At 37.0% G+C, this 27,879-nt stretch overlaps 1 protein-coding gene and 1 long non-coding RNA gene across 2 annotated transcripts; both read right to left on the bottom strand.

Moving 5' to 3' along the window:
- Positions 1-356: 356 nt before the first annotated feature.
- Positions 357-10,817, bottom strand: LOC311288630. Its single transcript, XR_014626961.1, has 2 exons — positions 10,706-10,817; positions 357-1,877 (listed from the first exon to the last, which is right to left on the bottom strand). It is a non-coding gene; the product is annotated as an uncharacterized lncRNA (long non-coding RNA).
- A 14,120-nt stretch (positions 10,818-24,937) lies between these two features.
- Positions 24,938-26,973, bottom strand: LOC311287447 (uncharacterized protein; the record flags this gene model as incomplete). Its single annotated transcript, XM_084404316.1, has 4 exons — positions 24,938-25,197; positions 25,283-25,627; positions 25,845-26,189; positions 26,907-26,973. 4 exons carry the CDS (start codon positions 26,971-26,973, stop codon positions 24,983-24,985), a joined length of 972 nt encoding a protein of 323 aa, XP_084260442.1. The 3' UTR covers positions 24,938-24,982.
- Between the last annotated feature and the right edge of the window lie 906 nt (positions 26,974-27,879).

The following is a 27,879-nucleotide window of genomic DNA, read 5'->3' as shown; positions in this document are numbered from 1 at the left end:
AAATTATTTTGTACAGTAAAAACCCAACAACAGAGTATTTGCTGCTGATGGGTCGTGAATCCTGATATATCCAAAGCAGCCAACCTGGCCTGTCCACACACAGTACATGCACATGGGAATAGTGTACACAAAGCTGACCAAAACCATGTCTAATTTTGAATGGAGGAACATTTGTGGTGTGGTAAACATAACACAAGTGAGCAATTCCTGTTATAGCACATCCAATTGTATATTTTTTTCAGTTTATTTGGAAAGGGACGGATACGATAAACAGATAAAACTGCTTGTAGTGCTTAGCTAAAGCTAATTTGCAACACTTGTCCCTAGAAGGGCCTTTTATAGACTACAATTACAACAACAGTAATAATTATTTTTATTTTTAAACATGAAACAAGTTCATAACGGCTGAGGGGCGAGATCATTTAAACACCTGAATACAAGCTGTACATAGTGAAAACAAACAAAATGAGCAAAACTTTAATATATTTACAATGATGATATCTTATTTGCTTCCTATCCAAAATTTCCAAGGCATGGTTATAAATACCTAGTCCTAGACCAAACTGTTAATCCATATGATAGGCAATGTGAAAATATCATTGAGTTTAAAAACAACAAAGCATGAACAAAAGTTAAACAATTTCTAATCATAAAGCTAATAAGATTGACCTTGATCTTTTTAACATGGTTATTAAAATTTAACAGATTCTAAATCTTGTATTTTTACAATAGTGCATATCATTTATAATTTCTCTGCAAGCCCATAAAAGATTTTAGCTAAACATTGTTTTACAAGACAATGTATATGTTGACACAACTAAAATGAAAGATTAAAAATCCATTATTTTTAACGACCATACATACATACTGTAAAGCAATAGATTTCTATAGATTCATGATTGATAAAAGAATCAATATCATATATAGGCCTACATGAAGACGTATGTATATTACAACATGAAGCACATTTATAGCTTTTTAAGACAGAGAAAGTTCAGTTTATCCTCACAATTGTTGGGTCTCCAAATATTATTTTCTCTATCCAGAGCTCCACAGCGCAGATTTCTGGCAGGACACTGGAGCTCCCCCTCCGTAGACCAGGCTTTTTATTGAAGATCATCACCACTGACCCAAAACCAGTGACCAGCAAGAAAGCGCAGGCCAGTCCACACATAAGCTGTCTGAGATGTTATGGCGCTATTTATCGCCTCTGCCATAATCGTCTGAGATCTCAGACTCGCCAGGTCAGTGTAGGTCTGTCTGCAGTAGTCCAGGGCTTCATCCCACGTCTTGTTCTGATGCACCAGAATGGGCTCAAAGACCTGCATACAGTAAAATGGTCGAGTCTGCGAGCACAAAACGTTGTGCAGTTTATAATTAGATTTTTTTACAATAACACACTTTTCAGTGTATGGGTTCGCCAATGTCGGTTCGCCAATGTCCCAATTGTCAAATTCTTCATTCTCACCTCCAGACCAAATCCATTGTTCTGGGTAGTTAGGACTTATGTGCAATCCAATCCAAAAATTTAGATTATTGAGGGGATTTGCAGAGAGCAGTTTTGCCTCTTCTGTACTGACAGTGGACAGGTCATCATGGTATTCTCTGCAGTACGTTTGTGCATTTTCCCAGGTCATTAATTTATTCACAAAGAAGTGTTTTCTGTAGAGACTGAAGCTCAGTCTAAAGAGACTCAAAAACAGGAGCACAGCGACGGCAGCCTTCATTTCTACACAGATGATCTACTCAGCGCAGCCTTTGTGTGTGCTCAGCGATGAAGGGGTGTTTTTTATTTCTGAGAGACAATAAAAAAACTGGAAGGTACTGACCAACCAGACGGTCAGGCAAGTATTTGTGTATCAAGTATCCAAATCATGCTGAAACAAAGAAAACATGCAAGTGTAGAAAAAAATCAACAAAAAAAATAAATAAAGAAATGCAAATTTGTGTTTTTATGCCTGTAAGGTTGTCACACACACACACACACACACACACACACACACACACACACACACACACACACACACACACACACACACACACACACACACACACACACACACACACACACACTCTCCATTTTCCAAGCTGACAATATTTGCCTCCACACCACCTTTGTGAATGCTCAGCATTAATGGCATGTTCAGAGGGTGAGGCTTTTAGTATTTGAGTAACAAATGTTCTGTCACACTTGCCCATGCATCGGCTGATCCATTCCAGCAAATACAAAAGAAACAAACTGTGTGACACTTTTAAATCTGGGTTATAAAGTGGTGAAGTGCTGAGTCCCAGCAAAGTGATGAGTCCCAACTTAGGACCCCAGGCCAGTAGTATGCCTGATCTAAAGCTGTTCTCGCGATTCTTAAAGGGGTCATATAATGGTATACGTGCACTTTTACAAGTTGGTTGTACTGAAATGTGTGTTGGCAGTGCCTGTGAGCGAGCTGTCATCATAGTCCGCATTGTTGATACGCTGGAGCAGAATGGCGTCTAAGCGATGGTGGTGTTCTGTTCTTGGGTGTAATAACGAACACAGCAGTCATTTTGATGTTCCTAAATCCGAACCGCTGAAGACGCAGTGGCTGAGTTTTGTTTTCGAAGGGAATATTCCCCACGATCAACGTCAATGCTTTCATGTTTACGCGAATCATTTCACCAGACTGCTTTATAAACGAGAACATTGAAAAAGGTATTAGCTCCTGTCTGAGTATGTGTTGTTTATGTGCCTAATGACTGTCATAAGCTAAGTTTCCATCCACTTGTCAATCGAATTATCTGAAGTTCGGTAAAAAAAACTCACGCAAATAAAGCTGGTGAAAATGTGTTTCCATCCAATGGCTTTAAAGCGAATAAAAACCTGTGCGTAATGACGTCACATGCTGTTTTGCGATCAAATTGGTATATCGAATTGATTTGAGACATTTTAAGGTGTTTCGATTCATTTTCGCACTGAATCGCACAACATTCAAGCAAACATTTGCGAACAAAGTTTTGCTAGACAAAATGGATTTATTTGCAATAACGTTTCCATCAGCGTTTATCGCATAAGCCGTATATCGATCAAGATAAAATCTGATGAGAACGAAAGTTTTTCATTTGAGTCGATATTCATGAAATTCAATCGAATTTTACTGTTTCCATAAGGCATTTTTCATTCGATATCACTTAATTCGGATAAAAACGTGTGGACGCACTGTAAAAAAATTCTAACCTCTCCAAGTCAAAATTTTCTAGTGACTGGTCACATCTAAATTTTTAAATTGGCCCAAGTGCAATTCTTGTTGCAATAGTCTGTTAACATTGGCTCAATGAGAAATAATACGTCAGACTAATTGAAAAATTTAGATGTGACCAGTCACTAGAAAATTTTGACTTGGGGATGTTTTTTTTTTTTTTTTACAGTGTGGAAACATAGCTATAGTCTCACAGACTGGTTATTTTTTAAACAGATCAGTAAAATTTTAGTGCTTCAGCCCTGACAGTTGTACCTAACACGGCATAGATAACGTTACGCATCACTGACAAGCCTACATTTACAGAAAAAAAGTTTTTCATGACCATTAGCTGTAACATCAATCTGTCAATGAACGAACGTATACATCAGTAAACATATAGCGTTCGTATCTCACTACTCTACCCTGCCAGTAAACACAAAGATAGATCAAAGTGACATTACGGTAACCAACCATTCAGAAACGTCCTGTTTTCCGACTCCGGTTCAAATTGATGCGGTTGCAGTGTCCTCAGAGACTCCCCCTGCCATTCTTCAAAATATACCCTCAACTGTTGTCAAGGCAACACTCCACATGTGTTGTTGTGGCAAAATGCCCCACAGAACAGAGGGGCGGGGTGAGCAAAGCTCATTATCATTTAAAGACACATGCACGGCGTGCTGAAAACAGAGCTGTTTTTGACCAGGTCAAATTTGTTTTCTCTTACAATACTAATGAGAATTTTTAATTAAAGTATATTACAAACTTTTAATTTAGACCCTAAAGAATCATATTAGCTTGTACAAAAATGGCATTATATGACCCCTTTAACGTAATCAATCAAACTTAATTATAAATCATTCTTAAACAGAATTATGCTTGTATCATATTTGTTATCGACGTTTTTTATCAAAAAATATTGTAGATGATGAAAAAAACGTTATCTCTAATCATTTTGGATATCTGTATGCTATGCTACTATCTAAGCTAACTAAAAAAAAACACTAAAAACGAGAAATGTTTGATTTCACAATCTAGCTTCGGTTATAGTATATGAAACATATAAGTTATTATACGTATACCATTTCTTTCTGCCATTTTTTTCCGTCATCAACCATGTTGAAGATAATTACAGGTACTACAGTACCTGTTGTGTAACAACGAAATGCCGAGGTGTCTGGGACTGTAAAAAAATATGGACGACGCCCCTTCACTCTCTTCCACTGGTGAGAAGTGAAGCCGCCCGCCAGTGTCCCGATATGGCGCTGACATCGTGGGGAGTCTGCGCAGTAGTGATTTCGGGACCAGACCTGCGCAGTAGTGAGCAGGAAGTAAAGCCGCGAAATCAAGGCCCCGCCCTCACTCTCTGTGTGAAATAATTCATTATAGAAATTTAGATATTAAATTTAAAGCTCCAATCTCCTCAGTCCTCCGAAGATCCTGAAAAAAAAGTATGTTGGTGCTTCAGTGACTACTTCGCTCAGAGAACCTGTCAATCACAGCTGTCAATCATGACGTCACACCACCGTTTTTATAGCATCAAATAACTAACTAAAAACAAACTTATTTAAAAAATAAACACTTGGATTTACATCAGCGTGATAAAAACTACAGTAAATGACAGAAACCACCTTCGGAAAAAATATATTTGAAGTGTAATTACATTGTTTAGTTGGTCTCAAGTCCCGTTGAATAACACAGGGAGGCGGGGTTTATGACCTATACTAGGAGGACCAGTCACCGGGGGGCGATCGAGACGTTTTTTTGGCTTCACTTTTCAAGGCTTGTGTGGCACGCTTGGTCTGGGTTCACAGCACCATCCAGAGGCGCACACAGCTCGGTGAATTTCACCGTCTACTCCAGGAACTGAACCTGAATGACAGCAGTTTCCAGCACTACTTGGGGATGACAGGTGCCCAGTGCACGGACTTATCAAAAAGCTGTTAACTGATTGGCTTGCGTGACAACGCGTCATGCGAATTTTACGCTCGAGTTGAAATTTTTCAACTTGCGCGGAAAACGCGATTGAGGCGAATATCGAGCGTTCGCACCAACCGAGCCCAATTCGCGTCGGCGGGAATTCGCGTCTATTCGCGTCTTCCCATTTGCATGTAATCTACTCGTTCAAATACTTAAATTCACGTTTGGTGTGAACACAGCATAAGATTATGTAAGGGATAATGTAGAGCGAGGCGGTTGTTATAGCGAATACAACCTGGACAGGCTGATCGGGACACCGACGCAAAGCGGAGGGATCTTGAATCAGCCTGAAGGGGTTGTATTCGCTATAACAACCGTCTCGCTCTACATTATCCCGCTTATTACATGGCTACCCACCAAATAAATCAATAATTTGACACAAAATATTGATTTAAAAAGGAGTTTATTGATTTAAAAACGATTGTATTGCTTCCGCTAAAGAAAATAGTCCGTTCCGTCTCTACAGTTAGAATCCTGCGTCCATAGCAACGCTCTGTTTTTCATGGCAATGGTGTGTTGTACTTCGCAGCAGTCTGTTATGTAAGGGTTAATGCCCAACGAGGTGTCCATTGTCAGGTATTGATGGACGACGGCGAGGCGTGAACCGGTTACCTCCGCCGAAGTCCATTAATACCTGACAATGGACACCTCGAAGGGCATTAACCCGCTTATACCATGGTCACTTGCCAAATAACACATTTTTAAAACATTAGTTTATATTTTAATTAGTTTTACAATCGAAATCTAAAGTTTTTACAAACAATAACTTGGTTTCCCTGGTTACGCCTGACGGTTTATTTAGCAACCGGAGATATTTATAGTCCGCTCAGCTCGTAGAAACCTTCGGTTTAGCTAACTTACGAGCCTGAAAGTTAATGTATTTTTTTTTCATGTAAGTTAGGCTTGTCTAGCCATGGGCGTTACACTTTCGTTTTTTTTTTACCTATAATTAAAACACACAGGTAGTGTATAACGGCTAACTAGATGTTTGTTTTGATACAATAAATTGTAAAGGATACTTTGACTGCCTGTTGCTATGGTTACTCACAGCTGATGTAGCCAGTGAATTTATTTATTAATTTCGAAAGGTAAACAGTCAGTTTCACCAGAACTCCTTGACTAGGTGTCCTCTATCACTTTTTAATGGACATCCTGCAGCCAATCAGAATCGAGTATTCACCCAGACCATGGTATAACAAGAAATAACAGACCACATTCTACATTGGAATTCAACCAAGCCATGTAATAAATATTAGTAACATATTTGAGGTCTAAATAAACATATTTCTCGCCTAAAAAAAACTCTTGAAACTACATTTTATGACACAACTACAGTAGTATTTTATAAAAAATATGGTGGATTTGCTCGACCGACATGACAGTCTCCGCGAGTGGAGTGATACAAACGGTGAAACAGTTATGCTGTTCACACCAAACGCGATTTTAATTATTTGCGTTAATATATTAGCCTACACACATGCCAGGCCGAATGACGCAAATTGGGTTACGCGGTTGGCGCGAACACTCGATCTCGCCTCAATCGCGTCTTCCGCGCAAGCTGAAAATTTTCAACTCGAGCGTAAAATTCGCATGAGGCATTGTCACGCAAACCAATCAGTTAACAGCTTTTTGATAAGACCATGCACTGGGCACCTGTCATCCTCAAGTAGTGCTGGAAACGGCTGTCATTTAGGCGCAGTTCCTGGAGTAGACGGTGAAATTCACAGAGCTGTGTGCGCCTCTGGATGGCGCTGTGAAGTGTGAACCTAGACACCTCGGCTTTTCGGAGTTACACGACAGGTACAGCAGCAAGAGTAATTATATTCAACATGGCTGATGATGAAAAAAATGGCAGAAAGAAATGTTTTTGTTGTTGTTGTTGTTGTTGTTGTTGTTGATGATGATGTGCGTGATGCTCCTAATCGCGTGATGTTTTTATTGGCGCGAGTGACACGAAAAACAAGAAACATCCTGTGAGTAATCGAGTAATGTGATGCGAATTTTCGCTTAGCTTTTGGTGTGAAGTCAAACGTTTATAGATAAACTCATCAAAGTAAAGAAACCCCAGTTCGGTCAGGACCACTATCGTCAAATACGATTGACAATTACTGTAGCATACAGTTAGGATTGGTCGGTATGGTTCTGTTCTGGGTAAGAACTCCCTGCGCATCCATGCAGCCTAGCATGGATAAGAGCAGGCAGAGCAGCAATAACCCCCCCTTAGGGTAAACAGAACAGAACCAACATGAATGAATTGCAGATATCATTAATTAATTTTTATGTACAACATAATTAGAATTTTTTTGTCTGATTCAGGAGGAATCAGAATGCCAAATCCTGACTGACGAGAGGAGGACCTGGGCATGGAGGAGGGAATTGGCTCCTGAGAAACGTGATAGCTGTTGATACTGAAGGAGCTTATATATGATACAGTGATAGGCGTCCTATTCCTAGACGTGGATCAGCTGAGAGTCAGCTGGCAGAACTGACCCTACGAAAAAAAAAGAAAAAAAAAAAGCTACGAAAAAAAATTGAAAAATCTTTTTTTTTTAGACCCAATTCTTAAAGACTTGCAAAATGCCAAGTCAATATTTTGTCTGCAATGCAGCAGATCTGAGCTGTCTGAAGAATGACCACACCTGAGGCCTCATTTATAAAACGTTGATCTTAGACTGTGCATGCGCTAAAATTTACGCCAATGGTCATAAAAAAAATAATAAAATAAAAATCTTGAACATAAAAAAGTGCTGTTTATCAGGATATCACTCGCCCTGGGGTTTATCAGTCATGTATTTGCTTGCATGCATTAGCAGATTTGCCTGGAAGGAAATATGCAAATACTAAAAGCCTGTCGGGTTCTAAGCAGACATGCCATTTTTCTTTGTGGCAGAGTCGGAGTTGGGCCTACTGCAAGTATTTGGAAATGTAAGCAATTCATGCTGCTCGCCATTCTCAAGTAGCCTAAAAGATTGACTGGTGCTCTTTTATATTTTAAAGGGATAGTTCACCTAAAAATGAAAATTTTGTTTTACTCACACTCATGTTGTTCCTGTATGAATTTCTTTCTTCTGTTTAACACAAAGTTATTTTAAAGAATGTCTGTAACTAGACAGTTGATGGCACCCATTGACTTCTTCCAGTCATTTTTTTCCCACTATGGAAGTCAATGGGTGCCATCAACTGTTCAGTTACCGACATTCTTTCAAATTATTTTGTGTTCAACAGAAGAAAGAAACTCATACAGGTTTGGAACAACTTGAGGGTGAGTAAGTAATGACAACATTTTTGGGTGAACTATCCTTTTAATGACATTAATTAGTGGCCGTTTACGAGGATTTCACGTCTGCAAAAGAGGCGCAGGCACATTTTTACGCGAGAAATGATAATAAGATCAAATGCAGGATGGTTTCTACGCAACATTTTATAAACGATGCTTCGGGTGTTTGATTAAAACCCCTGAACAAGTAGAAGAAAGTAACCTTTTAAATGTCTCTGTCAACAATGAGTCATTAGCCACATTTATCAGTAATGATTTGTTAATTTATTCAGAGAAGAAGATACAACAAATTTATTAATCATTATTGTGAAATAATGAATAATATGATAAAAAAAATCTATATAATAAAAATCTAATAAAAAATAATAACTTTTAGCACCTTAAATCATGAGCATTGAAGAGTTATTTTCTGTATAAGAAAAAGATGCAAGTGAGACGTAATACAGAAGGCGGAGACAATGAATGCATTTCCTGCAGCATCAGTGAGAGGAAGTAGTTGCTCAGAGCAGACTGAGCTCTGCTGAGGTGAACATCAACGGACCAACTTATTCATTGAGGTCTTCACATATAATCATCTGTTAGTTTAATACAAAATGCACTGCAATACTATCATCATGATTCAGGAAACACAAGGTTTAAAACGAATCTATTGATATTGATTAAAATGCATTTATACACTAACTATTATAATTTATGCACAGATAAGTTATGCTTAAAGGGACACAATGGCATGTGTTGTTTGTATTTGAATGTTTGTGTATCAATGCTTAGATGTTTTCCAACCACAAGACCTCTTTTGATTTGTCAACTGTCTATGTTGTATCAGAGGCCCTTTGCGATGCTTATACTGGTCTTCATTTGTACATGCACAGCGTAATTATTTATATTTATTATTAATAATTATTATTAATAATAATTTTTATTTATTTAATTTAATAATTTTTACGTAATTATTATTATTTATTTATTTTTTTTTTTATTTATTTTTTTTTTTTTATTATTATTATTATTAGAAATTATCTTATATTGCTTAAATTGTTAATATTTTTAGTGTTTTATAACATTGCACTATCTTGGAGTTCACCCTATTTACATTTCACTACTGGTTGTATATTCTGTATATAACTGTGTATGTGACAAATAAAATAAAATCTTGAATCTTGAATCTATTTTATGTTGGTTGTTTCAACCAATTTTCAAGCACTGCCTGCTAGCTAGTGCGACTTCGTCAGCTGTGACAGTAAGAGTTCGGTAATGAATCACTACCACCTTTATAGCAACTTTTATTTAATTAAATTTGTTGGGATATACTAACTTTTCATTATGTTTTATTGTCTTGAGTGAAGCGGCTTGTGAGAACAATGCTGGACCTCTAGGATTGTTATGGGATCACCAGTCCTGTCTGTTTCATGGATCACCTGCCCCTGGTTTTTGTTTTTCTTGTTCACACACACCCACACAAGCACACATTTTTGTTGTCTGTCATTGTTTAATAAAACATATTTAAGCGAACTCTGAACGGACCGCCACGGCAGACCTCTTTGCGTGATCACGAAGGTAGGCTAATGGCTGAATCAAAATTTATAAGCAAAATCACGGGAATCAATAGCCTAATACAGCCCAGTTGTGCTAAAATAAATATCATGAGACGTCCATCATCAGATGAATGATATGGAAAAGTTAAGTTAGAGCCGCTAAAGCCAGTGCTACTACCCATACGAACATGAACACTAGCTTTTCCCTCCAAAAATATAGCCTAAAACTTATCTCCAAATGCAAAACTGACATTAACAAAATGCAATAATGCAATAACAGCTGAAAAAGTACTTGGGTGTGTGTTTTATTTTATATTTACCGTTCAATAATGCAATCGCTGCTGTCTGTCCCATAGAAGAGCATGACAGCCAGCGTATGTTTTAGAACTATTGGGGCTTACATGAACCACGTGACAGCCATAGCGGCGACATCAAAGAGTGTCGCAACTCTTTCTCTCTATGGCTCTGAGTATACGTTGCTATTTTAAAAGTCAGGGTTTTCTATGTGTCTGGGAAAAAATAAGTGAAATTTAGTTTTTGTATATTCGGCAGATGGAAAGCACTTTTAATAAACATAGGCAATTATAATTTAAAGTTAAAGTAACAAGGCAAAAGTCAACCCTGAATACAGACACCAAAGCTATCAAGAAAAAGCAAGGCAGAATTTGATCAATGGATTTCATTCACACCAATAAACCTACCTTACGTTTAGAGGAACAAAACGACCTTCAGGAAGAAAAGAAATGTGAGAAGCTGCTGTTGTTTGTTGTTTGCAGAGGCTGCTGCTTGATGCATCATGCACTTGTGGTTTTGGACTTTGAGCCCACCTATTGCTTAGTCTGCAGCCAACCTGTAAGAATGAGAATAGAAAAGCGCAGTCAGAAAGCCCCCAGCAGAACTCACATTTCTGAGGTCAAAAGTTTCCATATCAACAGTAAGTGCCAGTGTAAAAACTGTTACTTTCAGAAGTAAATGACAATTGTCCCCATGCCTCTAAGGTAGTCTCAACCATACATTGAATATCAACAAATGGTCTGTTTTAAGAGTTAAAACATTTTACACAGAGGCACCAAAACATTGTGAATATATTCATTACATAAACAACACTCAAAAAAATAAAATAATATATATATATATATATATATATATATATGTCTAAACATAAGATTTATGTATTTGAATTGCATATAAAATTTCCATTTATTTGGATTACATAGTTTTAACATAAACCAATTAATGATCTGAATGTGATTCATATTTTTCAGTCATATATAAATGAAAAAGATACGATTTATGTAATTGTATTAATAAACTGAATGTGATTCATATTTGTCAGTCATACGTTAATGAAACGGGTAAGATAAAAAAAACGCCCCATGTTAAATTAACACTGTTCAGTGTTCATATGTGTGCACACTACAGAGTTAAAGTACTATTGTAGCAGTGTTGAAGTTAATGAGATAATTAAGTGGTGATTGAGGATTAATTATGAACACCTGCTGTTAACAAGCAGACTCACTGAAGGAAAGAGAAACTCAAGAACTACAACTGACTTCAGCCACAGCCTTAGGGCGCTTTCACACTAGCACTTTTGGTGCACACCCGGGTTCGAATGACGTCAGAGGATGATGTGAACGCTGTCTTCCGAACTCGGGTGCGCACCCGCGAACCGTACTCGAGTCCGATTAAAAAGATGGTCTGGGGTACGGTTCATGTGAACTCGGGTACGGTTCGCTGCTGATATGAACGCAATCGAACCAAACCGCGGAAGTGAACCGCTATTGATGACGTATAATGTGGTTTCACTTTCAAAATGAGCGGAAAGGGTTTACTTTGGTCTTCCGATGAAATTGAAACCTTGTTAGCTGTATGGGCTGAGGAAAACATAAAATCTGGAAAATTGGAAAAAAACTGGAAAATGCTCAGCGAGCACCTGAAAACGAGGGGATTCACAAGAACGCCGGATCGATGTCGCTTGAAGGTAAAAATAACTCCGACAGCAATATCTGAAAATACGTGACTCCCTCAGAAAGACTGGAAGCTCAACAGAAGAGAAGGAGAAGTTTCCGTGGTATGATGCGATTGACAACATTATTGGTTCTAGGCCCACAAGTGACCCTCAAAACCAACGCATTCTCATCCTAGGGTGTCATATACTGACGCTTTTGACATTTCGTCTACATCCAACGCACATGGCACCCTTTAGCGTCAATATGAGACGCAGATAGCTTTGTTCGGTTATGGGTAGGTTTAGGTCTGGGGTAGGTTTAGGGTTAGACCACTAGGAGGCGCCTTCTGGCCCATATCTATCTGCGTCTCATATTGATGCTAAAGGGTGACATGTGCGTTGGATGTAGACGAAATGTCAAAAGCGTCAGTATATGACGCCTTGGGATGAGAACGGGCTGCTCAAAACATAATCGAATCACATCCACCTACACCATCCTTCCATGCAAACCCTGACGACCAACAAGAAGATTTGTCAGCTTCAGAACCTTCATCCGAAACTACAAATGAGCTAACGAACAGTGAGTAACGTTATATTGCTTTAACCTATGGCTTATGTTATTGCTAATATTATTAGCAAAATGTACAATTGATAAAATGGACATTAATCATGAATGCATAATCCTGTTCTTAATTTTGTTAGTAGCTGAAAGCATGGTGTAAAAACAAGCAGTCTATTGCGTTTCTTTTTTTAAAAATGGTAATTAATTTTTCATCTGTATATGAGTAGCAGACACGTTTTGAATATCATCAATATTTCTGGATAATGTATTTATAAAGCAACAGGGAAAATATCTATTGGTCCAGTTATTGGACACCATTTCTTTTTCTTAACTATTTAATCACGTTTGTCTTTACTAGTGCATTTAGTTCTGCATAGAAAGTACAGTTTATTATTGTCTGATTATATGAGCCATGAGCCATTATATGAGCCATGCATAATTATAGAACAATTAGCCAAATGCTGTTAGCAAAAGTTCGACTTGTTCTTTGGTGTCAGATGGTATGCATGTTATCACATGTCATCACAACGTTTTCCTTTAAACATGCACAATTTAATTAAGTTAGGCTATGTTGTTAATCTTACATGTATACTGATCAACCTTTCAGGTGAATCTGACCCACCCAACTCTACCCAAGCAGAGAACATCCGGACCAGAACAGTCAGCAAGAAGAGAAAGGCAAAGGTTGACCTAACAAGCATGTTGGAATCATATGTAGAACTACAGAAGAAACAATATGATGACTTCATGCAGGCTGAGCAAGTTCGTCAGCATCAGGAGAAAGAATCACTGGACAATTGGATGAAACTGCAAATGGATGTGGAGGAGCGCCGCTACCTAGCACAAAGAGAGGAACGTCAGGAATATAATAGGATGTTCATGACAGTGCTTAACAGAGTGTTTGACACATTTGCACCTTCATCACACCAGCAGGCACCCCCACAGTTACAACCAAATCCTTTACATCCTGTTTACAGCTCGTGACAACATAACATACACAAACCTGCATCGTCATACTCCACACTTGCATTCACACTTGTTCAGAAGTGCCCTACTACACAGACACAAGAGACAGCACAGCTCCATCCTATCATGAGTTATAGGTTTCAGAATAGGTTAGAAAGCAGTTTAGTTAAGGTTTTCAAAAGAGAATACTTTTGTTTGACGTTGTCTGTTTAAGGTGCTTTAACATAAGCAGAGTATGCTGAACAATAAATAGGCTATGCTTTCTTCTATAATTGTTTAATGGTGTTCATGTTTTTTTCATCAAAGGTTAGAATCCGGAGCACTTTTTGTTGACCTTACATTTTTGTTAAAATATTACTATAACTTATTTACACTTTTACTTTCCATATGGAACAGTGCTTTTATCAGAACATGTCTGGAAATGTTTTGATAATCGGCTCACCTACTGTGCCTTTATTCTGAGTTCAAATTTATTCTTGAGCTGCTTACTGTACTTTCAATAAAAGTTCTTGACATGTTTCTTGTCTCCCTTCTTTTTTATTGACGGATTAACTTATAATGTGAACAAGTTGTTGTCAACATGAGTTGTCAAATACACAAACACTTACATTGATATGTTAAAGCAATAGTACATTTCTCTAGTCTAGCTCACATATAGAGTATCCAGTAGTGATTTTACAGATCTTCCATGTCTGTTTTAAACATATTTCATACAATAACCTTAATTAAATCAATGGAATATACAATTAAATTAATAGAATGAATGACAGCGAAATTAATAGAAAACGAAATGCAGCCAAACAATGTTTAAATTATGAACTAAATTATACCAGTCAAAGGAAAGTTCATGCTTAATTCACTAAATCATGTTTTTTTGTTTTAATCATTTTTGAATTGTTTCTTGTTTCAGTATTCAGTTATCTTATAAAAAAATGGAAACCACAATTAAACACTTGAAAAAATAAGAACATAGTGACATCTCTAATTGAGTTGGCAGTGTTGTTTGACTGAAGGTCATTCGAATCATTGGACTCATCGAGCAATCGAATTCAGGTTCGGAACAGGCAATCGAACCAAGTGTGAAAGCGCCCTTAGATGAAATCAACTGAAGATAAAAGATATCAGCAGAAAAGTATTAAACAACTCAAACAGCATTACCAGCTTCACTTATTACTAACCAGATGTAGGCTACTTTATTTAATTTCCGTTGTAATAAAAGCAATAGTTGTATTTTATGTCGCCATGATGGTGGTCTGTGTAGGCTTTAGTTGGGCTCTTGACCCTTGACTCTTTAATATTACATTTTCTCTGGCTGCTGTAATTGTGTGTTTATAAAGCACATTTGTTGTAAAAAAAGCCAAGAGAAAATGGAATCAGGTGATATTGGCTCTTTATTGATATTGATGATGATGTCATCATCATGTAATTGCCTGATTCCCTGATCTTATTCGGTGTCTAATGCTTTGATTATTCAAGATTCAAGATTCAAGATTCAAGATTTTATTTGTCACATACACAGTTATATACAGAATATACAACCAGTAGTGAAATGTAAATAGGGTGAACTCCAAGATAGTGCAATGTTATAAAAACACTAAAAATATTAACAATTTAAGCAATATAAGATAAAATTCTAATAATAATAATAATTAAAAATTAAATAGATAAAAATAAAAATAATAAAAAAATTAAAAATAAAAAAAAAAGATCTGTAAGCTAACTGAGAATATTTACAGAAATGTACAGACAATAGTAACGAGGTAGTTACATAGCAGCAGTGTAAAGTGCAGGGATGCAGATTTGTAGCTTCGTTACAATAAGAGCAGTCAGTGCTGAGTGCAGGTATTAATGTCCAGAGTGCGGGTATGATGTCCAGGGTACAGATAATGCTAGGAGGCCGAGTTTAGGAGCCTGATGGCCTGAGGGAAGAAGCTTCTCCTAAGTCTCTCTGTTTTAGACCTCACGCTGCGGTAGCGCTTACCTGATGGCAGCAAGTTGAAGAGACAGTTATGTGGGTGGTTGAAGTCCTTAATAATTTTGTTGGCTCTGCTCTTGCAGCGTTTGTGGTAAATGTCTTGCAGGGGGGGAAGAGAAGACCCAGAGATGCGCTCAGCTAAGCGCACAACTCTCTGAAGTGATTTGCAGTCGTGACTTGAGCTATTCCCATACCACACTGTGATACACTGAGTTAAAACACTTTCTATGGCCCCTGAATAGAAAGTTTTTAGGATCGTTGGTGATACCCTGAATTTTCTCAGCTGTCGCAGATGGTATAGTCTTTGCCTGGCTTTCTTCACCTTGTTGGTGATTATTGGGGTAATGTGGTTTTAATTTAATTTTAATTTTTAATTTTGTTTTATTTATTATAGTAGCTATGTGACTTGACAGCATTGCGTACACTGTCACCTGTCAATGACGTCATAACCTTGTTATACTTGGTTGTAGTTTACTTCTGTAGAAACCAAGAAAATATTAATTGTTTAAAAAAAACACTACTACCCTCACCACGACTGAGGCTGATAGAATGGTTACATCCTGATGTTAGCGGTATGTTGAGCACTATAGATCCAATCTACTACGAAACACATTTCTTCGCTTCAGAAGGCCTTTATTGGGCTAATTTTCATTTTTGAGTGAACTATCCCTTTAATACTTATTTAATACTTACTATTTTATAACCGTTCATCGTCCCTCCACTGACTAACTTTGCTGCCGTCTTTCATACCAAAGAACTACCCTTATGTAAAATCTTTGGTGTGATGTCCATCAGGGCAGAATTGTGGCATGAATTCTGATATGACTGTTCAGACTGAGGTTGCATTGCAAAACATCAGACCTATATCTGACTAAATACCACTTCATGAGTTCACCCTTACATATAATCGGATATAAGGCACTGCTCAAAGCCAATACTAAATCAGATATAGTTCTGATGTTTTGCACTTCATGAGTTCACCCTTACATGTAGTCGGATATAGAAAAGTATGCATATTTAGAGAATTTGGTCCAAACCCAGAGTAATCCCCAATCCCTTGTTGAGATACGAAAACTTTAAGAGTGATTAGTTGGGGTGGTGGAGGGATAGAGGTAGGTTGCGTATATACCTCCTCTCATGCTTTTTGGGTTGATTTATCTGAACGTTCTCCTAAACGTTTTACTGTGTGTATTTCCTTTGAATGCATATTACAGAATTATGATTTAGGACATGTTTGATGGCATTTTACTCATAATTTTGAGAGGACTGCACCAGTGACCTTCTAGGCTATAGACTTATATTTTATTAGGTGTAAGATTTTGTAGCCTCACCGCAATGTTAAACCAAACGTACTTTCACACACTAATGACAGCTCTTCAGATGAAAGGTGATAAGGTGGTCTATATAAGGCACTGCTCAAAACCTCAGAGCTCTGATCATATGCTCTATAGACGCTATCTAGTAGACACTCTTCATACGCAACATGTGTAAGTTAATTTCCTTTTGAATTTATATCACATTGTCAGCAATTGAGTAGTGCATGCATATTTATCTAAACAGTCCCACTCATGTTTTTTCTCTGTAGGTGAAACAGTTGTAGTAAAATGTGACTCAAGCTTTTATAATATACAAGAACATAATTACTTCATTCTTAGTATTGAAAGATCAACAGAACCCTTACATTATCAATGCACATGGAGTAACCAAACCAATTGTGGATTAAGACTTCTTTTAAAAGGTAAGAACTACTGCAGTGATTAATACTAAAATTGCATATAAAGCTGTTTTGTATTAAGCGAAAAGAAAAGAGCCTCATGTACTGTACTAGATAGGATATAACATGTCCAAAGAATACACCATGCAACACACATTAAAAAGTAAATTATATATTTTTAAAGTGATGTTATTTTTCAAAAATCGCTTATGTTCAGACTTTGCTTTGACAATAATAATGATATTCAACTTTGTTTTAATATTCACTTGTTTTTGGACATTATTTGTTTCTTGTACATTATTGATATGCTAGCATTTTTTTCACCATTTACCTGACCAAAATGTTTCCTGCATGTTTTAGAAAATCAAGGTCAAAACTGGTCTTACCATGCGGTGTTTGTCTTCAATACTCTCATTTTGCTCTTGAGTGGAATAGTCAACATATTTCTATGTAAAAGACTGAGAAGAACGAGTAAATTGCATGCAGGTAAATTTCCACATTGTAATGATGTTTAAATGTTGATGTCTTTTTGAAAAGGCTCAGTCGTGGTCAGTATTTCTTGTTTTATTCCCATTATTTTCCTTGTTTTACTTTCCCGGCACAACTATATAGCAAGTTTCAATATGTTTCAGGAGTTTCTGACCCATCTTGTCCAGACACACCACCCTCTGATGCCAGTTCTTCTCTTGTAAGTCAGAAGTTTTATGACTGTAGCATTTACATTAACGCTTTTGGAAGACACTTTATCTAATGCATTGCATTCAAGGTATACATTTTATCAGTTCCTGCATCCTCTGGAAATTGAACCCATAAACTTAGTGCTGCTAACGCTATGAACTCTTTGAGCTACAGGAACGCAGCAGATGAAGTTGCTGTGCTACAATGCTTTCCCTTTTTCTTCCCTCACAGAATCGAGTTAGTCTAGACCTGAACTACACAACCCTGCAGTTTCCTGAAGACGACACAAGTAGAGAGAACTCAGCGATTGAGCGAAGAAAGACAAGAAGGAATGCAATCTACTCTAGCCTTAAATGTCATGTGCCGAACATCGCTGAAGAAAGCTGAGCCATTATTTATCCTTCTCATTTTGTTTTCAAGTGATAAATGCAGCACAGTTGTTTAAAAAACCTATAAAGACATTTTGGGGTTACAGCATTATTTTTAATAACTACAGATTTAAAGAAATAAAAATATGGTTTAAAAACAGATCTTATCATTATTATATACACATTACAGACATGTCTTTACCCCTGCAATTGTATTTTCATGCTTTAAATATACTTTGTAACATTATTATTAAAATTGCATTTCTGTTTTAGGCCAGCTTAGGCCCTGATCAATATTTAATAAAATGGAAGTTAACACGCATGTAATATTATGCTCAGATTGTAATTCAGGAACATTAGAAACAAATGTTTGTATTCTTGTGATAATATAAATAAAGTGAATGGAGTATGATCATCATTCAAACAGGAAAACAAGAGTTTATATAAAGGCCAGATATTCTTAACAGGATAACTGAATAATAACACTTTGCATTACAAATGCCTTCTTCATTTTTACATTTAGTTTTAAAGTTGTGGTGGCCTGTTTTTTGTTCTTTATTGATAAGATACAAACTTGAGCAAACTTAAAAAAATAGGCCACTTAGTTGTCCATCCTGTCTCTGAAACCACATATATGTGTCTGTCTTAGTATTTGGTTTTTGTGGGCAAGTACAAGGGTCTCTACAGCTCATTAGATATATATACATTTGTGCTTCTGACCCCATTGCAAGACACAGACGAAAACAAACATGGAAAATATAGCATCAGAAATACTGGCTACCTTTCAATCATCATCATTATTATTTCTGAACCCTTCAGCATTGATATATTGTAATAATTTAACCAGCACAAGTTCATGCTTTTATTTGGCGTGCTCTTTATACACAAAAGTAATCTTTTACATGCATCTGGTATGCAAAATTTACCTGTTGGGTAGAATTGGTTGGGTAAGTATAGTGCTTATCATATGCAGACAAAAAATTGCGTAACATATGTACGCTAAAATGTGCGTATCGGATGCACGTAAAAGGTAATTTCTGCCTATAAATAGCACTGAAAATGAAAGCAGGAGCTTGTATATATAGATGCGCAGTACCAGGAGATTGGACTCAAAAGAACATATCAGTTTTATTAAATATTGGTCAGAGCCTATTTGACACCTCTTAAAAATGTATGGTGTGTAAAGTAAAATGTGTTCTAAAACCTAAAATGTTAACTTCCTTTTAGCTTTTATTCTTATGGGTTATTGAATTTACATTCTTAGCATTTGCCTTTTTTCTTTTGTACAATATAAGGTTAATGATGTAAATTAGTTTAGCATGCATTATCACAATAGAATAAAAAGGCACAGCTGATGTCATTAGATAATGTAAACTTGATATAGCTTCTCTCATCCAGTATGTAAATGTAAAGATAACATTAACCGTGTCTTAATAGGAATCAGGGGTGTATCTTTGAGGGGGTGGAGGGGTTGGGCTGTTGGTAAACCAATGAAAGGCAATTCTGCCATCTGACAACGCCATTCAGCTCAAACAACTTTTCTTTTTGGTGCTCTGTGCCTCTTATTCTTCAAAATGAGCAAATGCAGAGAAAATCTGCATGCTGTCAGTGAAATCATCCTTGCTTTTTGTGGTAGGCAAAAATAAACTTCTTTTAAAATATATGTGTAATATATTGACTTCAATTTTTACACTTTTTGTTCACTGTTTTTTTTTTTTTTTTTTTTCAGGTTACTTCACAGCCCATGTTATTATCCATGTTATACCAAGAATTGGAGACAGTGTAACAATGGAAAGTTATTTTCTCAAAAAAACTAAAAAACAAGCAGCTATTAGGAAAGGATTTGATGAAGGCCGCCTCAGTGTGACTGTTGGAAATGGAACTTATCATCTGTACATTTTCCAAATGACACAAGAGGATGTAGCTACTTATTATCGTGGAGTGATTAAGACTGCGCTGTATTTCAGTCCTGGAACACTTCTGATGATAACAGGTAAGTAGTATTATTACAATGCTGCAAAACTCATTCAGTCTGTTGTCTAAAAATTTGATTGATATATTTTGGATTTATTTTTAAGGAACACATTAAAGTACAAGAAGAATTTTACAGCAACCAGATTTAAAACCTGTTCATCTTGGTGATAACATCACTCTGCAATGTACAGTTCAACTCATGGAGGACTGTGCACAAGAAAAGCTCAGGAGAATCCCTGTCTAGAATTATGGATGCTCATTTTATAATGGCTTCTGCACAGACATGTGTCTACAACTTCACAGTGAGGATCCACACACTCTCTGATACTGCTACTTACGAATGTGCCGTGAATGTAGATTTAGAAATAATCTTTGGACAAGGAACTAAACTGACTATCACTGGCACAGGTTCGTTTTTTTTTTTTTGTGGTAATAATTACGATAGCCATGGTCAAACAGCATAAAAACAAAAAAACTCTGTAGGTAAGTGCATGTTTACCTGTATTTATTATGGGTTAAATTAAGCAGCTGTCTGATCACAAGCAGTTTATCTCACTTCTACCCTGAAGGCTGACTGAATTTAGACATCCTCCCCTACCGCTACTCAGCATCCTCCCCATCCTCAACTAAGTCTAGTTGAGTCCAGTTCATTTTTAAACTGAACAATTTAATTTCAGTAATTTCCCTAGAACATCTAGTGCCATTTTGTTGCTTAACTTTATTCACTATCGCTATACAAGTTGACAAATCACAATTATCCTGTTCTGGGTAAGACACGGTTTTGATCTTTTTCAGATAGTCATATTTTTAATATTTGTATACAATATTAAACAGATGACTTATAGTGTGTGAAATAATAGGCATGTTGCATCTTCTAAGCACTGTAATACGGTAATGCATGTGTTCTCATGGTTATTTCTAATTCCTCTTATAGATTTTGCTTGCATGTTCAGTAAATAAGTAAATAATGTAAAGAGGTTCAACATGTTCTGGGCCTGAAATGCTCTTTCTATTTATGTTATTATAGAGTTTCTATTGGAACTGTGTTGTCAAATATAGCCTGTTTAATCTTTTAGGTTGCAATTTTTTAAATGTTTGTGTTCTGGGGCCGTATTCAAAAAGAATTTTAAGGCTAAAAGTAGCTCCTAACTGGCGAATTTAGGAGCAACTCCTAAAAATAATGGGCGTGTCTCTCGTAACTTTAGGACTCCTAATTTTTTTGACTAAGAGTAATTCACGAAGCATTTTAGCCCTAAAAGTAGCACCTAAGCCTGGGACAGCTTAAAAGAAGTTGAGAGGACTCCTAACTCACTAAGACTGATTCACAAACCGCTTTTTGTGGCATTTCACGTTGCGATGTTTTGAAATGCGTACGCGGCGGCTACAGGAGCTTCCAATCGCGAGGGAACAATTTTGCATTGTAGGCATAATTAGGGATGCAATAACGCCACCAACAACAACCAAAACTAGGCTACTCATTGCATGCAAACTAATTGTAACGTTTCATTGTGAATCAAATTAAAATGTTCTTCTCTTTGCAAACGTAGGCAGAGGCATATAGTAACAGATTAATTCAATAATGTTGCAAAGATATTGCATCAATCCATATGTTTCATTAGGCTACTAGGCTATTTGTTTTGCCTTACTCTTTATTCATTTAGGCTATTTATTCAGTTATTCATCATCTTCCGTCCTTCGCACTACTTGTGGAGCGCACGCATTCTCAGACCTGTCACCTGTCAATCATCATCGTAGGCAGTGGCGGTTCTACATTGAATTACACCCTGGGCGAGACCCCTTTCAAGCTTATACCCACCAATTAATATTACCCCTTCATTCATGACATGGATACCGTAATCATAGAGAAAACATAGTTGCATAACTTTATCTTTCGCTCGTTTCTAAATTGGGAACCTAATGGCTTTGACCTTTCTTGTCCATCTCTTATTTGGCACTCGACATCGACAATCAACAGATCCCCTGATCCCCCCATAACTGTCACTCACGCTCACGAGTCACGACCAGAAGTCAAGACTAAACCAATTCACCTTGGTGGTGGTGACCAAGTAATCGTTTTGTATTACCTATTTTTATTAGCCATTCAGACCATTCAGAAAAACAAAAATGTGCAGGAAATATAGAGGCCCGCATTTATAATTTTATGAATGAAATGTGCGTTATTTGGAAGAAAGTCGAGGTGTGACTGACTTCGATAACTATATGGTATAATATAATAATGCAAATGAGGGGCGCGTTGATTGGTTGCAGGAATGTATTTTACTACTTCCAAGCGGTACAAAAACATAGACAAAATACTGCAATAGCTCAATAAATGTGACGGTACTTATTGTTAGTGAAATTGTAATCACAACCAAAGAAAAAAGAAAAAATACACCATTGCCATATACATTCTTACAGAAGCCCCACTAACTGAAAGCTATTTTCAAACTGCATGTTTTGCATGAGTTTGGCTAATACTGTTTAGTGGTATATTGTTTTCATACTTGCATTTAAACAGTTTTAGCCACTGAGCATGGACTCCTGTACCGTCACTACTGTAGCTGCTAGTGTAAAACAAAGTCGAAAGATGTGGCTAGCATTCGTAGAGTCCATTCCCCGTGTTTACCTCGAAGGTAACGTTACATACAATAGCCGCATTAGCAGTTAGCAGCTATTTGTTAACCACAGTAGAGCAATAAAAACACAGTCTTACCTTTTCAATTTCTGGCAAGTCCCTGATGGTTGGGATGGCACCTTTTCCCAAACGGAGCTTCGAGGCCAAGTTCGCCTGATACTGCCCCAAATTTGTAAAAGATTCCGGTGTAAAATGTTTAGCACACACACCTAACGATACGCCACTTGAAAGAGTTGTTGGGACAGCGTCATTAAAAATGAATTTCATCCACTGTTCCCTGATAGTTTCGTCCGTTTTTGGTAGATAAAACACATTTGCATGTTGTTTGTGGCAGTCACCCACAGAGCATCTCAGGTGTGCACTCGATTTCTCCATCTTTCTCGAGTCAACTAAACTGAATCTGAGGGGGAGAGGGGCGGGCTTCCCGCGGCATAGGTTTGCGGTGTCCATATTTGGTATATCCTCCCCCGTCTTGACGTCAAGAAGGGGAAGAAATCAAAATCTCGTTTTTTCGTGCGCGTGCACGTGGCCTATTTTACAAACCCCGAGGTAAACAAACGCTTCACTTTTAAATATCGGCTTCCCGGCCAGTGTATAATCATTATGCAATCATAACATACATTGATTCTCGTGGAAAAGTGAAATTTCTACATTATGACTCCTTTAATTTGCAGGGCACGAGATCATGCATGAAATAAAAGGATGAAAGGGTAGTCTTGCTCCCATGAACCAAAAACAGACATAGTTTGATATTGGACAGTTTATAACAAGGAGACATTACAAACATTGGTTACACTTTATTTTAATGGTTTCCTTATTAGACATTCTGTTGACAATAGGTAATGCTGGACCTACATGTCAAGAGTTAAGTATCAGTAGACTGTTAGATTAGGGCCCAGGTTAGTAGAATAAGTTGCAGTTACTTATAGCTAGTAGAATGACTGTGCATGGGACCATCAAAAAAAGTGTTAGCAGATATTAATAAGAAGACAGTCTACCCAAGCATTAAATGGCTTGTCAAATTGATTAATCCCAATTTTACGGATGATCAGAGGCTGATTTCATCAACAGACCTAGGCCCAGTTGTTCAAAAAATGTAATCTGGATCAGAATTATGTCGAATTTTGCATTCTCTTGGTAGAAACGTTGCATTTATTCGCAAAGAAAGAGTGAATGCAAAGTTTCTTAAGGGAACACAAAACATTTGCAAGAGAACGTTAAAACATTGAAATCACTTCCCATAACCATGACCCTTTACGGATTCAGTTGCTCCTCATGTGACCCACAACAAAAACAAATATGCAATAAGGGATGCAAATGTTATTAAAGTCCACATGAATTCAAAATTGACCATATTTACTTTGTTTGCCTAAATTGTTAGTTTTGTGGTGAACAATTCATCCATGCAAGTCAATCCACACAAAAAAATGTTTTGGCTTTGTAATCTTTAATCAAAATCTGAAAATGCCCCTCCCCTCTGCATTGGAGGACCTTCTCTGATGACGTATGTTTGACGGCTTGGTTTGGGAAACGCTTAACCACTCCCCTCAAACCGTTAGTCTGCTATGAGCGAGAGATGGAGAGGAGGAGCGCTAGAGTAAAACCCTGCCCTCTGTTCAATATTCCTTTTCACTGGGAAATACGTCACAGCACTGGAGAAAAGTCGTTTGCAACTTCCGGTTCACGCGGACTTTAACTACTTTCGACTGGTTCATCCCTGAGGATTTTGCCAATGTAGTTTGTATACAGTGATTAAAAAACACTTAAAATTAAATATATTATTTCTGTTTGATATTGACAGCTGTTTGGGAGATTATTTTATGGATATACTTTACTGTACTGAAAGGCTTAATAGGTATAATGTCTTATTACTTTAACGGTTAAACTAATCAATAAAAATATAAATGTGTGTATATATATTACATGATATAAATGTTGTATTTTTGTACCAGTTTTAAAGGTTTATAAAATTTTTGGTCCTGAATTCCACCATTCAGATGGGATCAGGATAATCCAGGTGTTTTTTTTTTTTTCGGATCAAAAATCTTACTAAAAGTCTCACTACAAACTGACGATTTGATCCAGATCAAAATCAAGACTTTTTTTTTTTGACCAACCCATTTTCAAGATTTGATTCAATTCAACAGCCGAAATCCGATCAGATTACGTTTGAACAACTGGGCCCTGGTCTTCCCTCTGGTTGGGATCGTCGATCTCGGAAAGCCATGGCAGACGGAGAACAGCCCTCTTTCGACATTCTTTTTGAATTCATGCAGTACCAAACAGTAACTGTGGCAATAGTGATTAAAAGAAGGACTGTTCTAACAATGGAAAGAAGAACAAAAGTCATCATCTGTTCTGTGGAATCGGCACCTGAAATAGGAAAAATTGTAGGTAAAGTATTAACACATAGTAAAAGTGCCACTTTTCCCCCCTAATTTATTCTTGATAAACACACCTATAATGTCCAGTTTGGTTCCGTTCCTGAGCAGCATCTCCCCACATGCAGCAACAGCGCAGTAGTAAGTCCCAGCATCAGACAGACTGAGCTCCTTCTTAGAGACGCTGTAGACACATCTACGTGCTGTAAAACCGGCTTCAGAGATCCAATCACACTGATCAATACTCGTTCCATGTGCCCAAATAACTCTTGGATGAGATTCTTCTGATTGATGTATGAGCCAGTACACGCTGTGGTTTCCTACACAGTTCTGATTTAAAACTGTGCACATTAGGTTCACTGAATCTCCAGATTGTGATTCAATGAAAGAGTGTTGTTTTACACTAGTGTAGCTTTTCAACCCTGTGTGAAAAAAAGTAATATATTCATGAAGAACACATATTAACCAAATCAAAATATATTTCATTATTGAGGAAGTTTTATGTAAAACATCATGGACTACTCATGTATACACATTGCATTCACACATGGCATTCAGTTAATAGCTTCAATAACTAAACTATTATAAATACTCATTATATTAAAAACAATTTAATTATAGGTAATCAAAACTAATTACCTTCAACTATCAACTCTGTGCCTTCGACGAATTCCATTACATTGGAATAAGCGCTTCCACAGTAGTATGTTGCAGAATCTGAGATCTGTATGTTTCTTATCACCAAATGATGCACACCCTTTTCATTCAGCACAGAGAAGCGTGAATTATTCTCGAAATCATGGTAAAACCTGGCATTATGATCATACTTGTAACTGGTGGAGAGTAGCCTGGGATTCTGTCCAGGTTCATGCTTGTACCATGAGAAGTGCATGGCTATTTGGCTCTGGTAAACGCAAGGTAAATGAATTGTTTCTCCTGGTTTAGCAAACACTGGTGGGTTATTCAGGTGTGTTGCAGTAAGACCTAAAAGAAACATGAAAAATAACAAGCAAAAATTGTTTAGCTTAAATAGCTAAAGTAAAAACATTTAAGTTTTGACATTAAAGACAGTTCAACTCACCAATTAGAAAGAGAAGGAAAACTCCAAAGTTGATCATATCTGGATGGATTTATCTTATTTCTTAACGAGTACAAAACAGGTGAGTGATGACTAAATGAACATCACCAGAGAAGCAATGAACGATGTGAGCGGATGTGCTGTGTTTGTCAAAAAAGTGCTGAACCAGATGGGGTTTTTTTTCACTGACCTTTTCCTACAGACTTGTTTTCAAATTATATATTTTTTTACTTCTGAGACATAATTGCTTATGAGTAAAACCAGTTGCCGCCGTCAGTAAAGACTGTTTACATGTGCAATTTAAATAGGTTTGAAAGAAGTATGTTTCTGGAAAAGTACTTCTAGAAAATGTAAAAGACAAAGGCAGTGTGCTAGTTGTGGTTTTCTGCTGGCCATGCGGTAACTTGACCTTCTTAAGTCCTAAGTAAGTATTTCTTGATCCCACCAACATCAAAACTGCGATCTGACAGCGTGTAAATGTGTGAATGTCAAGCATCTCTCGGCAATATTGTCAGGTGGGTCTGATATTAATCGAGCTCCTTTTAAGAAGCTACATTAAAACATTAATGAAGAACTGAATTACACTGCTCAGATCTATAATGACCACAACAAAAATCACTCACATGCATTAGTCCGATAGCCTTGTGGCTTCACACGCACACGTGCATCACAAGACCACGAGTGTGGCATCTGCCATAAACACCCGTGCAGTGCAGTTTCTTTGAGTGAACTGACTTTACAGTAAATATCTCAAACAGACACTGTCTTGCCAAAATTCCTTTTATCTTTTCGAATAGCCTGAAACATCATAACTTGAGTAATTCAAATTTCTGCATGATACCTCACTGGTCCGATGTCTGACAGATTCATAGCAATAACTGTGAAAGTTATGTCCTGTAAAAGTTTGAATTCCTTGTTTAAACTACCGTTTACTACAAGTAGCTTCATGTCTGTTCTGATGGCAAAAGGATTTTTCTGTTGTTTTCTTTTGTACTCCTCTCTCTCATCTTATTTAAGAATTTGTATGTCTGAAGTAAAATCCAGTATAATGATGGTTTCATCAGCATTGGTATTTTCTCAGAGTTTTTAAATAAATATAAAAAAATTGTGCAAAGAATGAATAAATGCCAATGACAAAAAATCCATGAATGCACACATATCACCAATGCCCAGTTGTGCAAAATTCTTTTTTTTTTTAAATAAAATGAACCCTTTAGTGATAATACGCATAATTATGACCAATGGTTTTCTTATTGTATCTTCGCAACCTTTAAAGTCAGAATGCTTGAAACAGAAGTTGCAGTAATCTTTTCTTCCCTAGTATTTAGACGTATATCTTAGTGAAAAGGCTTCTCAAATAAGAAAAATAAGAAAAAGTAGGGCGGAACCTGATTTTGTCCGTGGGGAATTGATTGGATGGTTGTGGTTTGCTATTGGTCGATCTCATGTGAGTGACAGGTTGTCCCGCCCTTGAACCAAAAAACACATCATCAGAGATGTTGCTGCAAGTGAAGCGGGAAATTATTTTAATCAAAGATTATGAGGACACATTATTTTATTTATTTTTTATGTGCATGGATAAACCATTTAAATACT

The sequence above is a fragment of the Rutilus rutilus genome (genome assembly GCF_951802725.1).
Source record: "Rutilus rutilus genome assembly, chromosome: 3".
NCBI classification, from domain to species: Eukaryota; Metazoa; Chordata; class Actinopteri; order Cypriniformes; family Leuciscidae; genus Rutilus; species Rutilus rutilus.
This window is presented reverse-complemented; position numbering and strand designations above follow the sequence as displayed.